This window comes from Vidua macroura, chromosome 13 (assembly GCF_024509145.1).
Source record: "Vidua macroura isolate BioBank_ID:100142 chromosome 13, ASM2450914v1, whole genome shotgun sequence".
NCBI classification, from domain to species: domain Eukaryota; kingdom Metazoa; phylum Chordata; class Aves; order Passeriformes; family Viduidae; genus Vidua; species Vidua macroura.
Genome location: NC_071583.1, coordinates 14,835,179 through 14,848,460, shown reverse-complemented (window position 1 = coordinate 14,848,460; position 13,282 = coordinate 14,835,179). Strand labels below are relative to the sequence as shown.

Below are 13,282 nucleotides of genomic sequence, written 5' to 3'. Positions count from 1 at the left end.
TCCTTTTTGCACACCATCTTCTCAGTAACAGTGACTACAAGCCAAATGGCATCACAGGTAAGACTCATGTCCACCTGCAACAGGGGACAGCTTCAGAATTGGTTCTGGAGCTAAACACAAAGCAAAGCAGGACATCTGGTGAAGATAGGCTCCCGCTGGCTGGCCTAACCCAGTGCCATTTTGGAAAAGCAGCAGCTGATGGAGAAACAATCCTTGGACTTGCTCCTCAGAGCAATCTGCATCATTACACGGAAAAGTTCAACTTTTGTAAGCTCTTGACTTGCCTTGGTAATGTTGAAGCAGTCTGTTCATCCTGACATCCCACAGCTTCACCGTGCTGTCCGTACCGCCCGCGGCAATGCAGTTACCGCTGGGATGGAAATCCACGTGGTTCACAAACCTGCCAAGGGCAACCAAACCCAACTGCTTACCTGCAACTCCTGCTGAAGATAAAACAGCCTCTTCAACAAGAGAAGCTACATCATGACTCATTGAACATCAAGGAAAGGAGGAGATAACCTGAAAATTTATTTTGCTGAATTTCTCTTAAGACCTTGCTTCTAAACCCCAGCGAGACTGCAGGCTCCTACCCAAGCACACCTTCAGTAGTTCACATTACAGGTGTAGGAGCTGTAGACACAAACCTCCTGAAATCTGATGGATCCAACTGTCACAACAACATTTTCAAGTCTTCATTTAATGTTTGCATAATATATGTCTTCTGTTAACATTATTTCCAGAGTGATGTGTACAAGACTGAACAGAGACTTTTCTTCTGTTATTTAAGATGGAACTTCGTGAATTTGTGCCTGAAATCATATGTTGCCACTTGGAAAGTAGCAAGGCTGAGGCCAAATTTCTTTCTGGATCTGAATCCAACCAATTTTTAGTTTGAGTACATAAGTACAATAAAAGCTTCAGACCCTTCAGGGAAAGATACCTTGTAACTACTCACCAAACAAACTGGATAAAATTAATTATCTTTTGAGTATTCTTGTAGCAAGTACTGAAAAAGTTGAGATATTTCAATAGGCTGTGTGGACAAGACACATACTTAAGAGCACTGAAAAAAATAATGTCTGAATTTGTCTTATTATCATTGTATATTACCTAGAAAGAACATAATATTGCACTAGAAATTCAGTGCAGCAATTAATTAGAGAGATTCCAGTCTCAGTTCTCTGAGGACTTGTTTTATGTTTCTGGGTAAATTATCTTTTGCTGTGGCTCAACATTCCAAATTTAACAGCTATTTTTCTGAATGCAAAGTGGGGCTTTTGAATAACCTCATTATTTAAAAACTTTAAGATGAATCAAAGCATCCAAGTGCCATTCTGTCAGTAGACTTTTGCACTTTTAATTTACATCAACTCAGAGCAAAATAAAAGAAGAAATAAAGAATTTAAGCATCTCCAAAAATAAACAAGCACAAACAAACTGAGGCTTGGAGCAGTCAAAGAGGCCAGGCAATTCTGGACAGGGCCCTCACACTGGTTACTTTTGTAAGAGGTGCAAATGGTTTTTTAAGCAGTTTTATAATTGCCAGGACAGGGACCTCTGAATCTCACAAACCAGGTGTAAATTCCCCAGGTACCCCACTTCAGGCATCACCACCAGGTACTTACCCTCCATGCTCACAGAAGGAGTGGATGCATTCTCTGCTGGTTTTGTCCCACAGCTTGACAGTTTTATCATCACTGGATGACACTATCAATCGTCCATCAGGAGAGAATCTAAAGCAAGAGTTACAGCAATTAAGAAAAGCCCTCAAATGAAAGGAGTACAGGGTCGACTGAATTTGGCCAGGTGTCAAAGTATGTTGGTAAACACACCTAGCTTTTCAAGAAGTCACAGAGGCATCAGTGAGACTGAAAATCCAATCACTAAGTTGAGGGAAAAGAAAGCAAGCCCTAAGTACTCAAACTACCCCTAACTCCACAAGCACATAAAATAACCCTCCAGGAAAGTCTTGAGTCTGACTTAAGATCTTGTGTCTTACTTGTTTCAATTCAAGTGTACCTCCAGTTGTTTCTCTGCTCTGATTCAAAACAAATCCTGCCTTTGCCACAAGAGTTCAGAGCAGCACAGCCACTCCCTAGAAAACAGCTGCAGCAGATCCTTCACCATTCTAGTGCCTTAGGAGAATATATTAAGTTCCCATCTCAAAATATCATATACATGACAGATCCAGATCTCTCTTCACAGTAATACACATGAGAGAATCAGGACCTGAGTCCCTAACTACAGATCATCAAACATACTGGAAAAACATCCTTTCTGCTCTTCTGTGGGCATCTATAGTGCTACCAGCCACTGCCACCACCACATTCCAGAACTGTAATGAACTTTTCACCTACAGAGGAACCATGGCTTTATCCTAAGTACACATATGCATAAATAACTCCTTGAAACCAAATCTGAAACAGTTATCAGGAAATATTGTTATTATCAGGCTAGCATTTAAAATATTTTGGAGGTAGCACGGGTGATCCTTTTAACAAGGGGTATGGCAAGTCTAAAGAAACTAAGCTGAAATAACAGCAGAAACCCCTCCTTTTTTTCTATTAGCAACTTCAAGACATAGAATTCTTCTTACCAGGTAAAAACAAAACACAGAACAAATCACAAAGCAGGAAAGCCTCTGCTTGACAGAGATTACTGGAGAAACACAAAGTGGGCGCAGACTATTACTCAAAGATGTCTCTGCAGGCCAGCAGGTCTAAATCTCCTTGTCAGAGGGCCATACTCACCTGGCACAGCGAACCCAGTTGATGTGCTGACTCAGTGAGAACAGAAACTTCTGCCTGTGAACTGTCCACACTTTGATTGTTTTGTCATCAGAAGCTGTAACTAAGGACTGGCCATCGCTGGAGAAATGAACACTTCTCACAGTTGCTGTATGAGCCTTGAACACAGTCGATTCTCCTTTGCTACACAAAAGGAAAGAGCTCTTTAAAACTGCACAAAGGGCAGCAGAGGCATTCTGTACCTGAAAACACAGAGCTGCTGTATGCTGAGCAGTGCTAGTAACCATCACTTCTACGGGAACTGCATGTGACCACATTAGGATAAAAATGCTGATCAACCCCAATCTTGCTCATGCTTCATGAGCGGTACAGAATACACAGCTAAAACCAGTTGTTCCAGTTCCATATTGGAGGCCAATCCAACAGGAAACAACCATGTTTCCCATGTTTTCTATAAAGGGAAAAAAATGCTACAGCTAATTTGTGCAACCATTTAAACACTTACAGAAAGATCAATGTAAAAGAAGACACGGAGGTTCTGTACTCTTGCCAGGTCCTTTGCTGCAAAGCAGGTAAGGAGAGAGGTGTTTTCACAGCTCATTGAAACAGAGCCAAGCAGGCAACGACCTCACAACTGCTCCTGTAATGGCCCATGCTCCAGCTGGCCATTCCAGTGCCACATCACACAAGAAATAACACCACTGAATTCAGCACACCTGATGCTGTACAGCTGTGAACAGACTGCCATTAACTCAGCCAGGCAAGACAATTCAAATCTGTTCATTTTTCTTTACACATAATTTCCAAATAAATGCAAGATGCATTTTGCTGGCAAATAAACGCAAGGCATATTTAGAGATCCAAAGCACAGCACATTTAGAGATCCAACAGGTTTATGGAACTCTCAGTACAAAATCTGTCTCCAGCATGTACTGTACCACCAGGAGCTCCACATGCACAGACTGAAGAGAAGGCAAAGACACAGTGGTTCTTCTTTCCCTCAAACAGATCCCTGTCCCATAGCCAGAGAACTGCTACAAAGCAGTAAGGAGAAATTCCAAGCCATAGTTAAACACAAAGAGAGGCAGAAGGGAACAGGTACTCACACACTAGGGATCCACAAACGGACTGTTTTGTCTCTAGAGCCTGAAGCCACAAGGTGACCAGAAGGCGAGAACTGGACACACAAAACTGCATCTTTGTGGCCCAAGAAGCGATAGGCTCTCATCTGAGGCTTCATATTCCAGATCATCAGGCACGAATCCATTGAGCCACTTACTGAAATAAAAAATTAAAAGCAAAACAACATAAGACCAAACCTGCATTCGCTCTCCTCCAATTACACTAAAACTACATTTCACACTCAGCTCCCCATCATAGCTTCCAGCAGTCTCAATACATTGCCCTTGAAGCTTCACCAGTCTATTGCAAGCTGTGTATTTCATTATTGTCATGCATATAATCTAATCAATAATTCAAACAAAACAAGGCCAGCCATGCATTACTTTGGACTGACAATTTAATTCCAAGAATCCAGCCATGCAACAGCTGCAGAGGCAGAAGCCACACAGGTTGCAAATCTTCCACACACTCAAGGAAACCAAGGTTATCTCGTCACTTTCTTATTGGCAGAGGCAGGTACCAGCTGCAGCAGGTTAAATGTCACTTCAGATCAAGCAGAGAACACCAGTGAGTTGGTGACTTAGAAGCACCCTGGCTACACCTCCTTCCAACACCTCTCCCTTGCGGCAAAACATTGACCAAAGTCAGCTCAGCAGTTCTTCACAGCATACTAAAAACACAAGCTTGCAAGGTGAGTGGAGCAGTGTTCAATTTGCTGTTAGCCGGAAGCAACAGCAGGACCTTTTGCTGTTGCAGAGCTCAGTTACCTCCACTGCTCCCCCCATCTAACTAAAGCAGAACAGCTCTTTCTTTATCCTCTGACCATCAAAACACAGACAATTTACCCAATTGTTTCTTAGCACGACTGAAGTCCACACTAGTGACAGCATCTCTGTGGCCTTTGAAGTGCCTCTCCAGGGATGGATCTTCCTAAAAGACAAGAATGTTCAGACACTACAGATTTAAGAACCATCTTTGTACAATAAAATCATTTTATTTCTATAAGAAGTGAACCATAAATTTTAAAAGAAGCAAGTTATCCAAGCTGTTATTAGCTTGCATCTTGAGTGACTGCACAAATCCCTCATGTATTTTTACAACGTGCGGCTGGCACAAAGGTTCTAAAGCTGACTGTAGAACAGATAAGCCATGTCCATGATCACCTGAGCAGGCAGCCAAGCTCAGCTTTGCTCTGACAGCTGCTCATCTCAGCTCAGGTGTAGCCAAGAAGCCACTATTTGCACAGAAGAGGCAAACTCACAAAATTTAACACACCTGTTGAAACAGGCAGGACAAATGAGAATTGCCAGCAAAACAGACTGACACATAACCATTCCCACAGCACCTTGCTGCAAAGGCTAACAAAAGCCAGAGGTCAGGCAAAAAACTAAAAACCTGAGAGAACTGTTACAAGGGATTTTAACACTTGAAAATTGTTCAGGACAGGCTGATCTGCCTTCAATCCTTGCTCTCACACACATCGCCACTGCCTCCCTGGCAGTCCTCACCACAGCCTTTTCCCACTCAGGACTTGACCAGAGCCCCCCGCTCAGAGCAGCTCCCAGCCCCAGAGCAGGGCAGCGCTCCCCTCTCAGCAGGGCGATCCGCAGATCCAGAACCCTTCCAAAAGCCTGGAGGTGCCGCTCTCCACAAACACAGACCAACCCCGGCCGCAACAGCACCCCAGACCCAGGGCTACCCCAGCTTTAATGTCCTCGAGCCCCTCTGTCCCCAGCCCCACATGCACGATGCCACCCCACAGCAGCACTGAACCCCCTTAAGCCAGCACTGCCTCCCACCGCCAGCCCGGCCGCAGAGCCCCTCACAGCACCATCCCTGCCTTCCCCTTTCACTCTTCCCTGCAGCCACATCCCTCCCGGCTCGGACACAACGGCCCAAGGGCTGCCTCCGCCGCCCCGCCGCTCGGCGGCAATCCCCGCAGCACGGCGGGAGGCCCCGGCCCCGCCGCAGCGGCCCCACAGCGGCTGTTCCGGGCAGTTCCGGGCTGCTCCGGCCCGGCCCGCCGCCGCTCACCTCGCACAGCGCGGCCATGACGCCCCGCGGCCGCCGTTCGGTTCCCGCGCCGCGCGCGCCCCGTAGCAACGGCCCCGCCCTGCGAGGGGCGGGCGGGCAGGCCCGGCCTGAGGGCGCCGCGGCGGGCGCGGGGCGGCGGCCCGGGAGCTCCGCAGGGCCCCGTGCGTGGGAGCGGGCTCCTCGGAGCACGGCCGGCCCCGTCAGGGGGCTCAGGGCGCTGGGGAAAGCCCCCTCCGGCGCTGTTACAGCAGTTTATCCTGGCAGGCTTGGTGCCGCTCCCTGGGCAGCCCGTTCAGTGCCGACCACCCCGCTCCTTTGTCTCGCTGCTGCTCTGGGGCCGAGTGGCTGCAGAGCAGGGTGGAGGCGGTCCCCGGATCGCAGCCAGGGGAGCGCCACAAACCCGTGCTCTCTAGGGCTAAGAAGCCGGGCTGGTCACTTGCAAGAAATGGTTCAGCTAGTGGGAGATCAGTAGCTTCTGCTTGGTCTGTGAGTGTTCAAAATAGGAACTCAGCCTGGGGTTCTGCAAAGAGCACAGGACAACTGAGAAGTGTTTATTCTTCCAGTGGTTTAATACCAACTCAAATCTATTTCTCCCAACTCTATCTCTGTTTCTTTCATCTCTGTCTAGGAACAGCACTATTAATTAGACACTGTGGACTGGACACTGACTGCTCTAACGGGCGCCCGTGTGAAGCCCAGATGTGCCTCTCCATGAAGCTTGGTTGACCGTCTGAGCTAAAGGGGCCTTTCCTCCATCGCTTCTGCATCTAGGCCCCTTCCTTTAAGGACACCTCTCCTCTTGCACGTTTCTGACAGCCAGGGATGTGCTCTGTTGAAGCTGGGGTTATAGTAGTAGAGGATCTAAAACAGGCAAAGGAGAAGAGTTAGTTGCCACCATCTCCCCAGTTACTCCAAATTGCAGCAGAGGATCATGTACTCTGAGGGCTATGTAGAACCTAAAGCTCAGGCTAAAGCTTGTGACAGTTGTGTTCAGGCATCACCACCCCTGGGGTTTGCCTCCTGAGAGCAGAGCAGTGTAGGATTTTCAAAAGCAGAATAACTGTTCTTGAAAACCAAATACCACTATTTCTCTGCAGCTTCAGTGCAGATGTGAGCAGGCAGGTAATCTTGTTGGTCCTTTGATGCATCTGCTTGGCATTGGGCAAGTGCCACAGGAAGGTTTCAGATTTGATACAGCAAGACACGGAGCAAAGACATTCAGAGAAATCAGGTTATGCTGAGCCTGTCTATGCCTTTGGTGGTTTCAAACTCAGTAGATCTCATCAAAATGTATCTTACCTGCATTTCTACTAGTCAGAAAGAGTCACTCAAACCTGCCTGAGCAGGTTGAGAAGGGAATGAAAACCCAGACCACTCGCTCCCATCCCCATCCCCTCCACCACAGAATCACACACTGTCTTGGGTTGGAAGGAGTCTTAAAGATCATCAAGTCCCAACCCCGCTGCCTTTGGCAGGGATGCCACTCACTATCCCAGGCTGCTCAGAGCCCCACCCAGCTTGGCCTTGAATACTTCAAGGATGGGGCATCCACAGCCTCTCTGGGCAACCTGTGCCTGGGCCTCACCACACTCACAGGGAAGGATTTCTTCCTAACATCTAATCTAAACCTGGCCTCTTTCACTATACAACCACTGTTCCTTGTCCTGTCACTCTCTGCCGGCACCAAAAGTCCCTCTCTGTCATTTTTATATGTCCCTTATAAAAAGTGGCTTCTTTTCAACCTGCAAATGGCCCTCTTATTTGCTGTGAAGGTCCCTCTCCCCCCCAGATTATCACAAGCATTAGTAGCTGTGCAGAGCAGCTGCTGTACCTGGCTGTGAGCAGAAGCTGCTGCTTCCTCTGCCAGGAATTCAGGCAGGGAGGCAGATCTTTGGAAATTCCGCTGCATTTTGGTGAATCCATATGCATTCAGCTGTCGCATGAAACTTCTAATTTTCTGTGTGTGGAAGACCTGCTGTCCTTCCCTGCCCAGCACCTCCACTTCAAAGAGGTCTTTGTTGATGGCCACACATTTTCCACCCTCAGTCCACCAAACAGACTGAAACTGGTCACTTTCCAGCATTTTCCAAAGCTTCTCTGGAAAGCGCAGGGATGAGAACTCTCGCTCCATGGCCATTGCCCTGGACAGCTTGGCTGTGTCCCACCAGCTGGCAGGCAAAGACCAACTGGCACCAACAGACAGCAGGTTCCAATGGAATGTTCTGGCATGTCACTGTGGTGCCTGTGCTGTGGGGACGTTGCAGGTGACATCTCAGTGATGGCTGGCAGCGGTGCCCTGGCAGGGGGAGCAGCCCCAGCAGAAACTGCGGAAGGGAACTTGTTGCTTCTCTGTCCCAGAGCCACCAGTGGTGGGAGTCCAGAGCCCAGCAGGGTGCACAGAGCTGTCCTGAGGGGCTGTGGGCAGGGAGAGGCCTGGGCCGTGTCTGGCTGCACCAGCAGTGGGTCCCCAGGGAGGAGCTGGGATGGCTGCAGCCTTGGGCATCCCAGGGCCCTGTTTGGGGGGCTTCTGGCTGGGCCCCTCTGACACCTGCAGAAATGTGGCTCCCTGGATCCCCGCAATGCAGAAACAGCAGTGCTAGCATTGAGAATCCTTTTCTTGACATCTCCTACCCCAAAGCAGCAGGGATTCATTGATGTCAACCCATTGTCTGAGCAAACTTCTTGAATAGGATTGCACTTTTTTTATCTAGTGTGTTTAAAACTAGCTGGGAGAGATGGACCAGGGGACACACTTGCTTCATTTCTGGCATGAGACCCAAAGGCAGTAGTTTCCATTCCATTCATGAATGACCCAGCAATCAGGCTGGGGGAACAAAGCCCAAGCCCTCACTCAAGCTGGTCTAGAGATGTTCTGGTTTACTTTATCTGAATCACTCGTGCTTTGTTCATAAATGCAGAGCCATGAACATAATTCCATGAATTGGCCTTCTCAGGGAAGCCATCCCTCCTTCTCCCTGATGCACTGCCTTCCTGCAGCACACTGTCTGCTGGTTCAGGGGTGTTTGTGTGCCTGAAAATCTCTGCATTCCTCCCTGCCCTTTGAGGCACTGCATCTGAAGAGATACATTCATCCCTCAGACATGGCCTTTCTGCCCACATAGCTATGGATTTGAGATCTGGAAGTCTGAAGTGGTTTCTAGCATGGCCTGACCTATTCCTCATTAAATTGTTTGGCATTTGAGTATTAGCTTTTCTTTCTCTATACTGAAATTAAAAAAAAAAAGAAGATATACATGATGCTAAATATGCCTGAGGTCTGAAAGAATCCATTTTAGAGAAATAAAACACCGGAAACATTGTAATTGCACTCCCACTTATAAAAGCAGGAAATGGGAGCATTTGCTTTAACTGAAGGATTCCACCACCCAAAAAAAAACACCCCAAGGTGCCTTATAGATAATACACAAGCAGCATCTATGGTGGCCATGGATGGTTACTTTGCTTGCCTCAGCCCTGGGGTGCCACTGTGTAACACCAACAGCCAGAGGTGACAGCAGATCATTGGCATGACACACTCACCTGTGGGAGTTCAGAGCAAATGTCTAAAGAGAAAGAATTAAAGAAAATTCATGTCAAGAGGGGAAAAGGGGCCCTTGAGAGCAACAAGCACACATTGGGTCCGGCGGTGGAGTTGATAGTCTTGCACAGCCCAGTTCAGCCACTGAAACATGCCCCGGGTTTGGGCAGGACGGGCAGCCAGCGGGGGGCCCTCCGGCCGTGTGCTGTCCCCCGGTGTCCCCGCGGCCGGAGGGACTCCTGCCGTCCTTCAGGTGGCCACCGGGGGGCAGGCGGGGGCCGCAGACAGCCTCGCCTGGATAAAGAGGGGAAAGCCAGCAGGAAAACGGCGTGAAATGCAGCGCGGCTTCATTAGAGATCAGTCAGGCCCATCTAGGCAGCTTCTTTGGGAAGAATACCGTAACTCCGGGTGATGAAAGCGCTGAGCTTGCCTCTTTCAAATGCCTCTTCCCAGCTTGCCACCTAGGCATTATCTAGTAATTCTCAGCAAGATCTTCCCTGGGCTTATTTGTGTCACAGTGAATCAGAAAGAGACCAGAAGCCCCAGGATCTGCCCCCTCTGTCACATCGACAGAGCCTTGCACTGGCAGCCCTGACAAAGCTGTTATTTCTGCATGCTGCAAAAGCTATTGCAGAGCATCAGACACACCCAGAATTCAGGTGAGTTGTTCTTGCATGAAATTACAGTTAACCTTTGACTTCAAGCCCAATTCATAAAACCCTGGATTTCTCTCTAGAGTGCGTGGGTCTAAGTTTAGCAACTAAACTTAATGTTTACCAATTCTATACCTCAAACCCCAGTGCTCACATGTCCTGTTAATACTTAAACTGCTCAGCATACCAGTCTCTACTTGTACCTTTGCAGTTCTAAGAATATTCCAAAGGACAGCGTGCAAAGCTTCAGAAAGCCACCATGAGACTTTTTCTGAAAAAGCTGAGGTTCTCAATACAACCAGTGGTGGGAAGAAGTACTTTGTCATCTACAAAGGAAACTCCAAGAGGCATGGAGTTAGTGAATGCAATGTGCACACACTAAAATGGAGCCAGCACCTACACCCAGGTCTCCCAGTTGCTAGCAGCACTCTCACAACAAGGTCATCCTGTCCCCATGACCCCCACGATCCCAGCGTGGCTCCTTCACGGCTGTTTTGTGTCCCTTCCCAATACATCCTGGAGATGGAGGCAGTTGCATTGGGCAACCAACCCTGCAATGCTGTGGCATAGGTCGAAATGACCATCTGGGGTGTGACAGCCACCTTGGTGTTGGCACTTTGCATCCAGAGAGCACAGCAGGGACTTAGGCAGCCCAAGCACACAGCTACAAGGAGACAAAGAATGTAGATGAAGATTCATAGCACAGAGGGTTGTTGTCCATCCTCTTTTGCTGGTGCTGTGGAAGGGGTCAGCTACAGACAGGTTAGACACTGCAGAAGGGAGCAGACCTTCCAAGCAGCTCAGCTGATGACAGTGACATGTCCCATTGTTTCCATGGGGAGAGGCTGCTTTACATCAGCTGAAGATGTAGTTTGCTGCCACATCAGTTAATTTTTCTCTTACTAATGACTTTGTCCTCCCCTGTGTGGCAAACCTGTTTATTCATAGCCTACATTTCTTTTTCCCACCTGCCTTTGTGCTTATTACCCTTTGTCACAGAGTTAAGAGAAAGACAGGAGGAAAAAAAAAACTTTTTACTCAAGTAAGTCCTGACCTAAATGCAAATCTGTTCAAGCAAATTCAGAGAGCTTTGATGCTGCATAAGAAGAGAAAGGGAAGGGGAGCAGCCTCTACTGCTCTCAGAACAGATTGTAACAACCAGGCAATCAAACAAAAGCCAAGGGAGTTTAAAGAGGAAGCTCAAAGGTCACCTGGCTGCCCCAGGTGCTTGTTATCAGCGCCTTGAAAAGAGGGAGGAAAGTGACAGAGCTGATTACAGCAACAGCAGGAAACAGCTGACAGGGCTGGGGGAAGCTTTCCCCTCAGCACGCAGAGGGTCTTTGCTGTTGTAAAACAAAGGGGCTGCAAAGCCTGGGCTCTGCAGTTGCTCAGGACACTAAGAGAAAATATTTCTGTTTCACATTTGAAGCATCTGCTAGGTAGAGAGTCAGAAAGCACCCTGAAATTAATTGCAATACCCTGTTTTATTTGCTGCCTAGTCTTTGCAGTGGATTTGTACTACTCACTGCTCATCCGTATGGCTGAGGGGAAGGGTGACAAGGGGATGCATGCAGAAGCACCAGAGGAATACACTGCTACTCCCTCTGTGGAGCTACACAGTTGTTAAACCATCCGAGAGAGAGCAAGTAAAGGGAGCTCGTACATGCCTGCAGTTTCCAGAACTAGCCTAAAGGAGGAGAAGGATTCAGGAGTGAGAAAACCTGGCAAGCTGCATCCAGCCAGAATACCATCAACAGCCTCTCAGCATCTACAAAGTTGTCTCTGACCACTTACATCGGTTCTAGTGTCTTAAGCCACTATAAGATCTTAAAATCTGTTACAGGAATGTAGATCAAACCTGGCTTTAAAATGTCTCCAGCACAGGTGGCTCAGCTGTGCTGATCTTGCTGACCAAGGGCAGGTGGCTGCTTTCAGTCCCTGAACTTTCTCTGCTGGTGTCTGCAGGGGTGAGCAGAGTTCAGGCTTCGCTGAACTCACAATTACATCAGCCCAGAGCCCAAAGTGCACAAAAACTGGTGCTAGGAAAACACTAGCTGAGTTCACAGGAGTGAAGCTGAAACCTTTGGGCCATGGAATTCCTCACTTATGGGGCACATGTCCAGCACCCACACCCAGCAGGGTTCATTGCCACACAGACCCTGGGGCTAGGGCTGGCCTGGCCAGGGCAGGTAACACTTCATGGTCCAGCACCACCCACCTACAAAGCAGGTCGGTATTACCAGTGCCATGGAAGCATGTTCCAGAATTCACCTCTCCCCGTGGGGTTGCTTTCCAAACAACATTGATCACTGGGCTGGATCACGTTTGGCCTTGACTTTTAAGCCTCTAATCTTATCAAAAAGTTATTTGTCACAGAATTTCACAAAGCCAGGTCCCCACTCTGCAGATTATAGGAGGGTATCAATCAGACCCTGCTGAAGAGTATCAAGTGTCTGTGGAAAGTGTCACATGGGAAAAACTAAAAGGATGAAGACTCAGCCATGCTGAGAGCAGAGTGGGCAGGGTGACATCAACCTTCCTAGAGAAACTCCTGCTGATAGGAGAGTTTGGTCAGCACAGGCAAGCACAGAACTGCCCAGTCCTTCTTCCAAAGCTCTACATTCTCAGGAGCCTTGCACCTCCTGAAGACCCAGAGCTGGCTTCTCTCCTTCCCACACACCATTCCTGCACTTTGCAGAGAGGAATGGCAGGTAAGTGTGACCAGAGCAGACCACAGAACAACCCCAAATATCTGTTACATTTGCTGCCTTTACATGCTGAAGGGAAGAATGCACCTGTTTGCAGACTGTCAGAGCAGCCCTTGTTCCAATGAGCATAAACTCTATGGCACCCACCTGAGCATCTCCCCTGCAGCACTTTCCCCTCTGAACAGACTATAATTACTAAAGCTAGGTATTCCTGCCATGAACTGAGCTGTGAGGGGGTAGTGGCTCTTTGTACTTCCAAGCCAGTTGAAGCAGGCAGAGCTAGATAGTGGTGGGCTCACTGTCCACCACCCAAACCAATTGCTTCCTTGCATAGATCATTTGCCCTTCCAACATCTTCTCCTCAGAGAGAGAAAGAAGCTCCTGGCCTCGTTTCTGTCCAGTGCCAACAGGAGCTCAGCCTTTGCTGGACCTCTTTGTGCTAGCATGACATGGCCACGTTTGTGCTGGAACATCTGTCTT

The 13,282-nt window shown here is 48.3% G+C and overlaps 2 protein-coding genes across 5 annotated transcripts in view; both read right to left on the bottom strand.

Annotated features, from left to right (window-relative positions):
• POC1A (POC1 centriolar protein A) overlaps positions 1-13,282 on the bottom strand; it is a 53,827-nt gene that overhangs the window by 38,318 nt on the left and 2,227 nt on the right. For 3 of the 4 annotated variants that reach the window (XM_053989570.1, XM_053989571.1, XM_053989572.1), the window contains exons 1-6: positions 5,904-5,981; positions 4,715-4,799; positions 3,854-4,025; positions 2,751-2,930; positions 1,626-1,733; positions 285-400 (exon numbers count right to left, since the gene is read on the bottom strand). In XM_053989570.1, the coding sequence (XP_053845545.1) occupies positions 285-400; positions 1,626-1,733; positions 2,751-2,930; positions 3,854-4,025; positions 4,715-4,799; positions 5,904-5,921 (679 nt within the window). In that variant the 5' untranslated portion in view covers positions 5,922-5,981. Of the gene's footprint in view, positions 1-284; positions 401-1,625; positions 1,734-2,750; positions 2,931-3,853; positions 4,026-4,714; positions 4,800-5,903; positions 5,982-13,282 lie in introns of those variants that run through there. The other variant, XM_053989573.1, reaches the window with a different exon arrangement.
• LOC128814034 (heat shock transcription factor, Y-linked-like) lies at positions 6,449-9,082 on the bottom strand. Its single transcript, XM_053989574.1, has 2 exons — positions 7,735-9,082; positions 6,449-6,764 (listed from the first exon to the last, which is right to left on the bottom strand). Exons 1-2 carry the CDS (start codon positions 8,038-8,040, stop codon positions 6,639-6,641), a joined length of 432 nt encoding a protein of 143 aa, XP_053845549.1. The 5' UTR covers positions 8,041-9,082; the 3' UTR covers positions 6,449-6,638.

What these genes read in the sequence shown, in the direction of transcription:
- LOC128814034 (XM_053989574.1), bottom strand. Translation starts at nt 8,040, where the DNA reads ATGGCCATGGAGCGAGAGTTCTCATCCCTGCGCTTTCCAGAGAAGCTT. An exon ending in CAGCTTCTGCTCACAGCCAG is followed by an intron (nt 6,765 to 7,734) that starts GTACAGCAGCTG and finishes TGCCTGTTTTAG; the next exon opens with ATCCTCTACTACTATAACCC.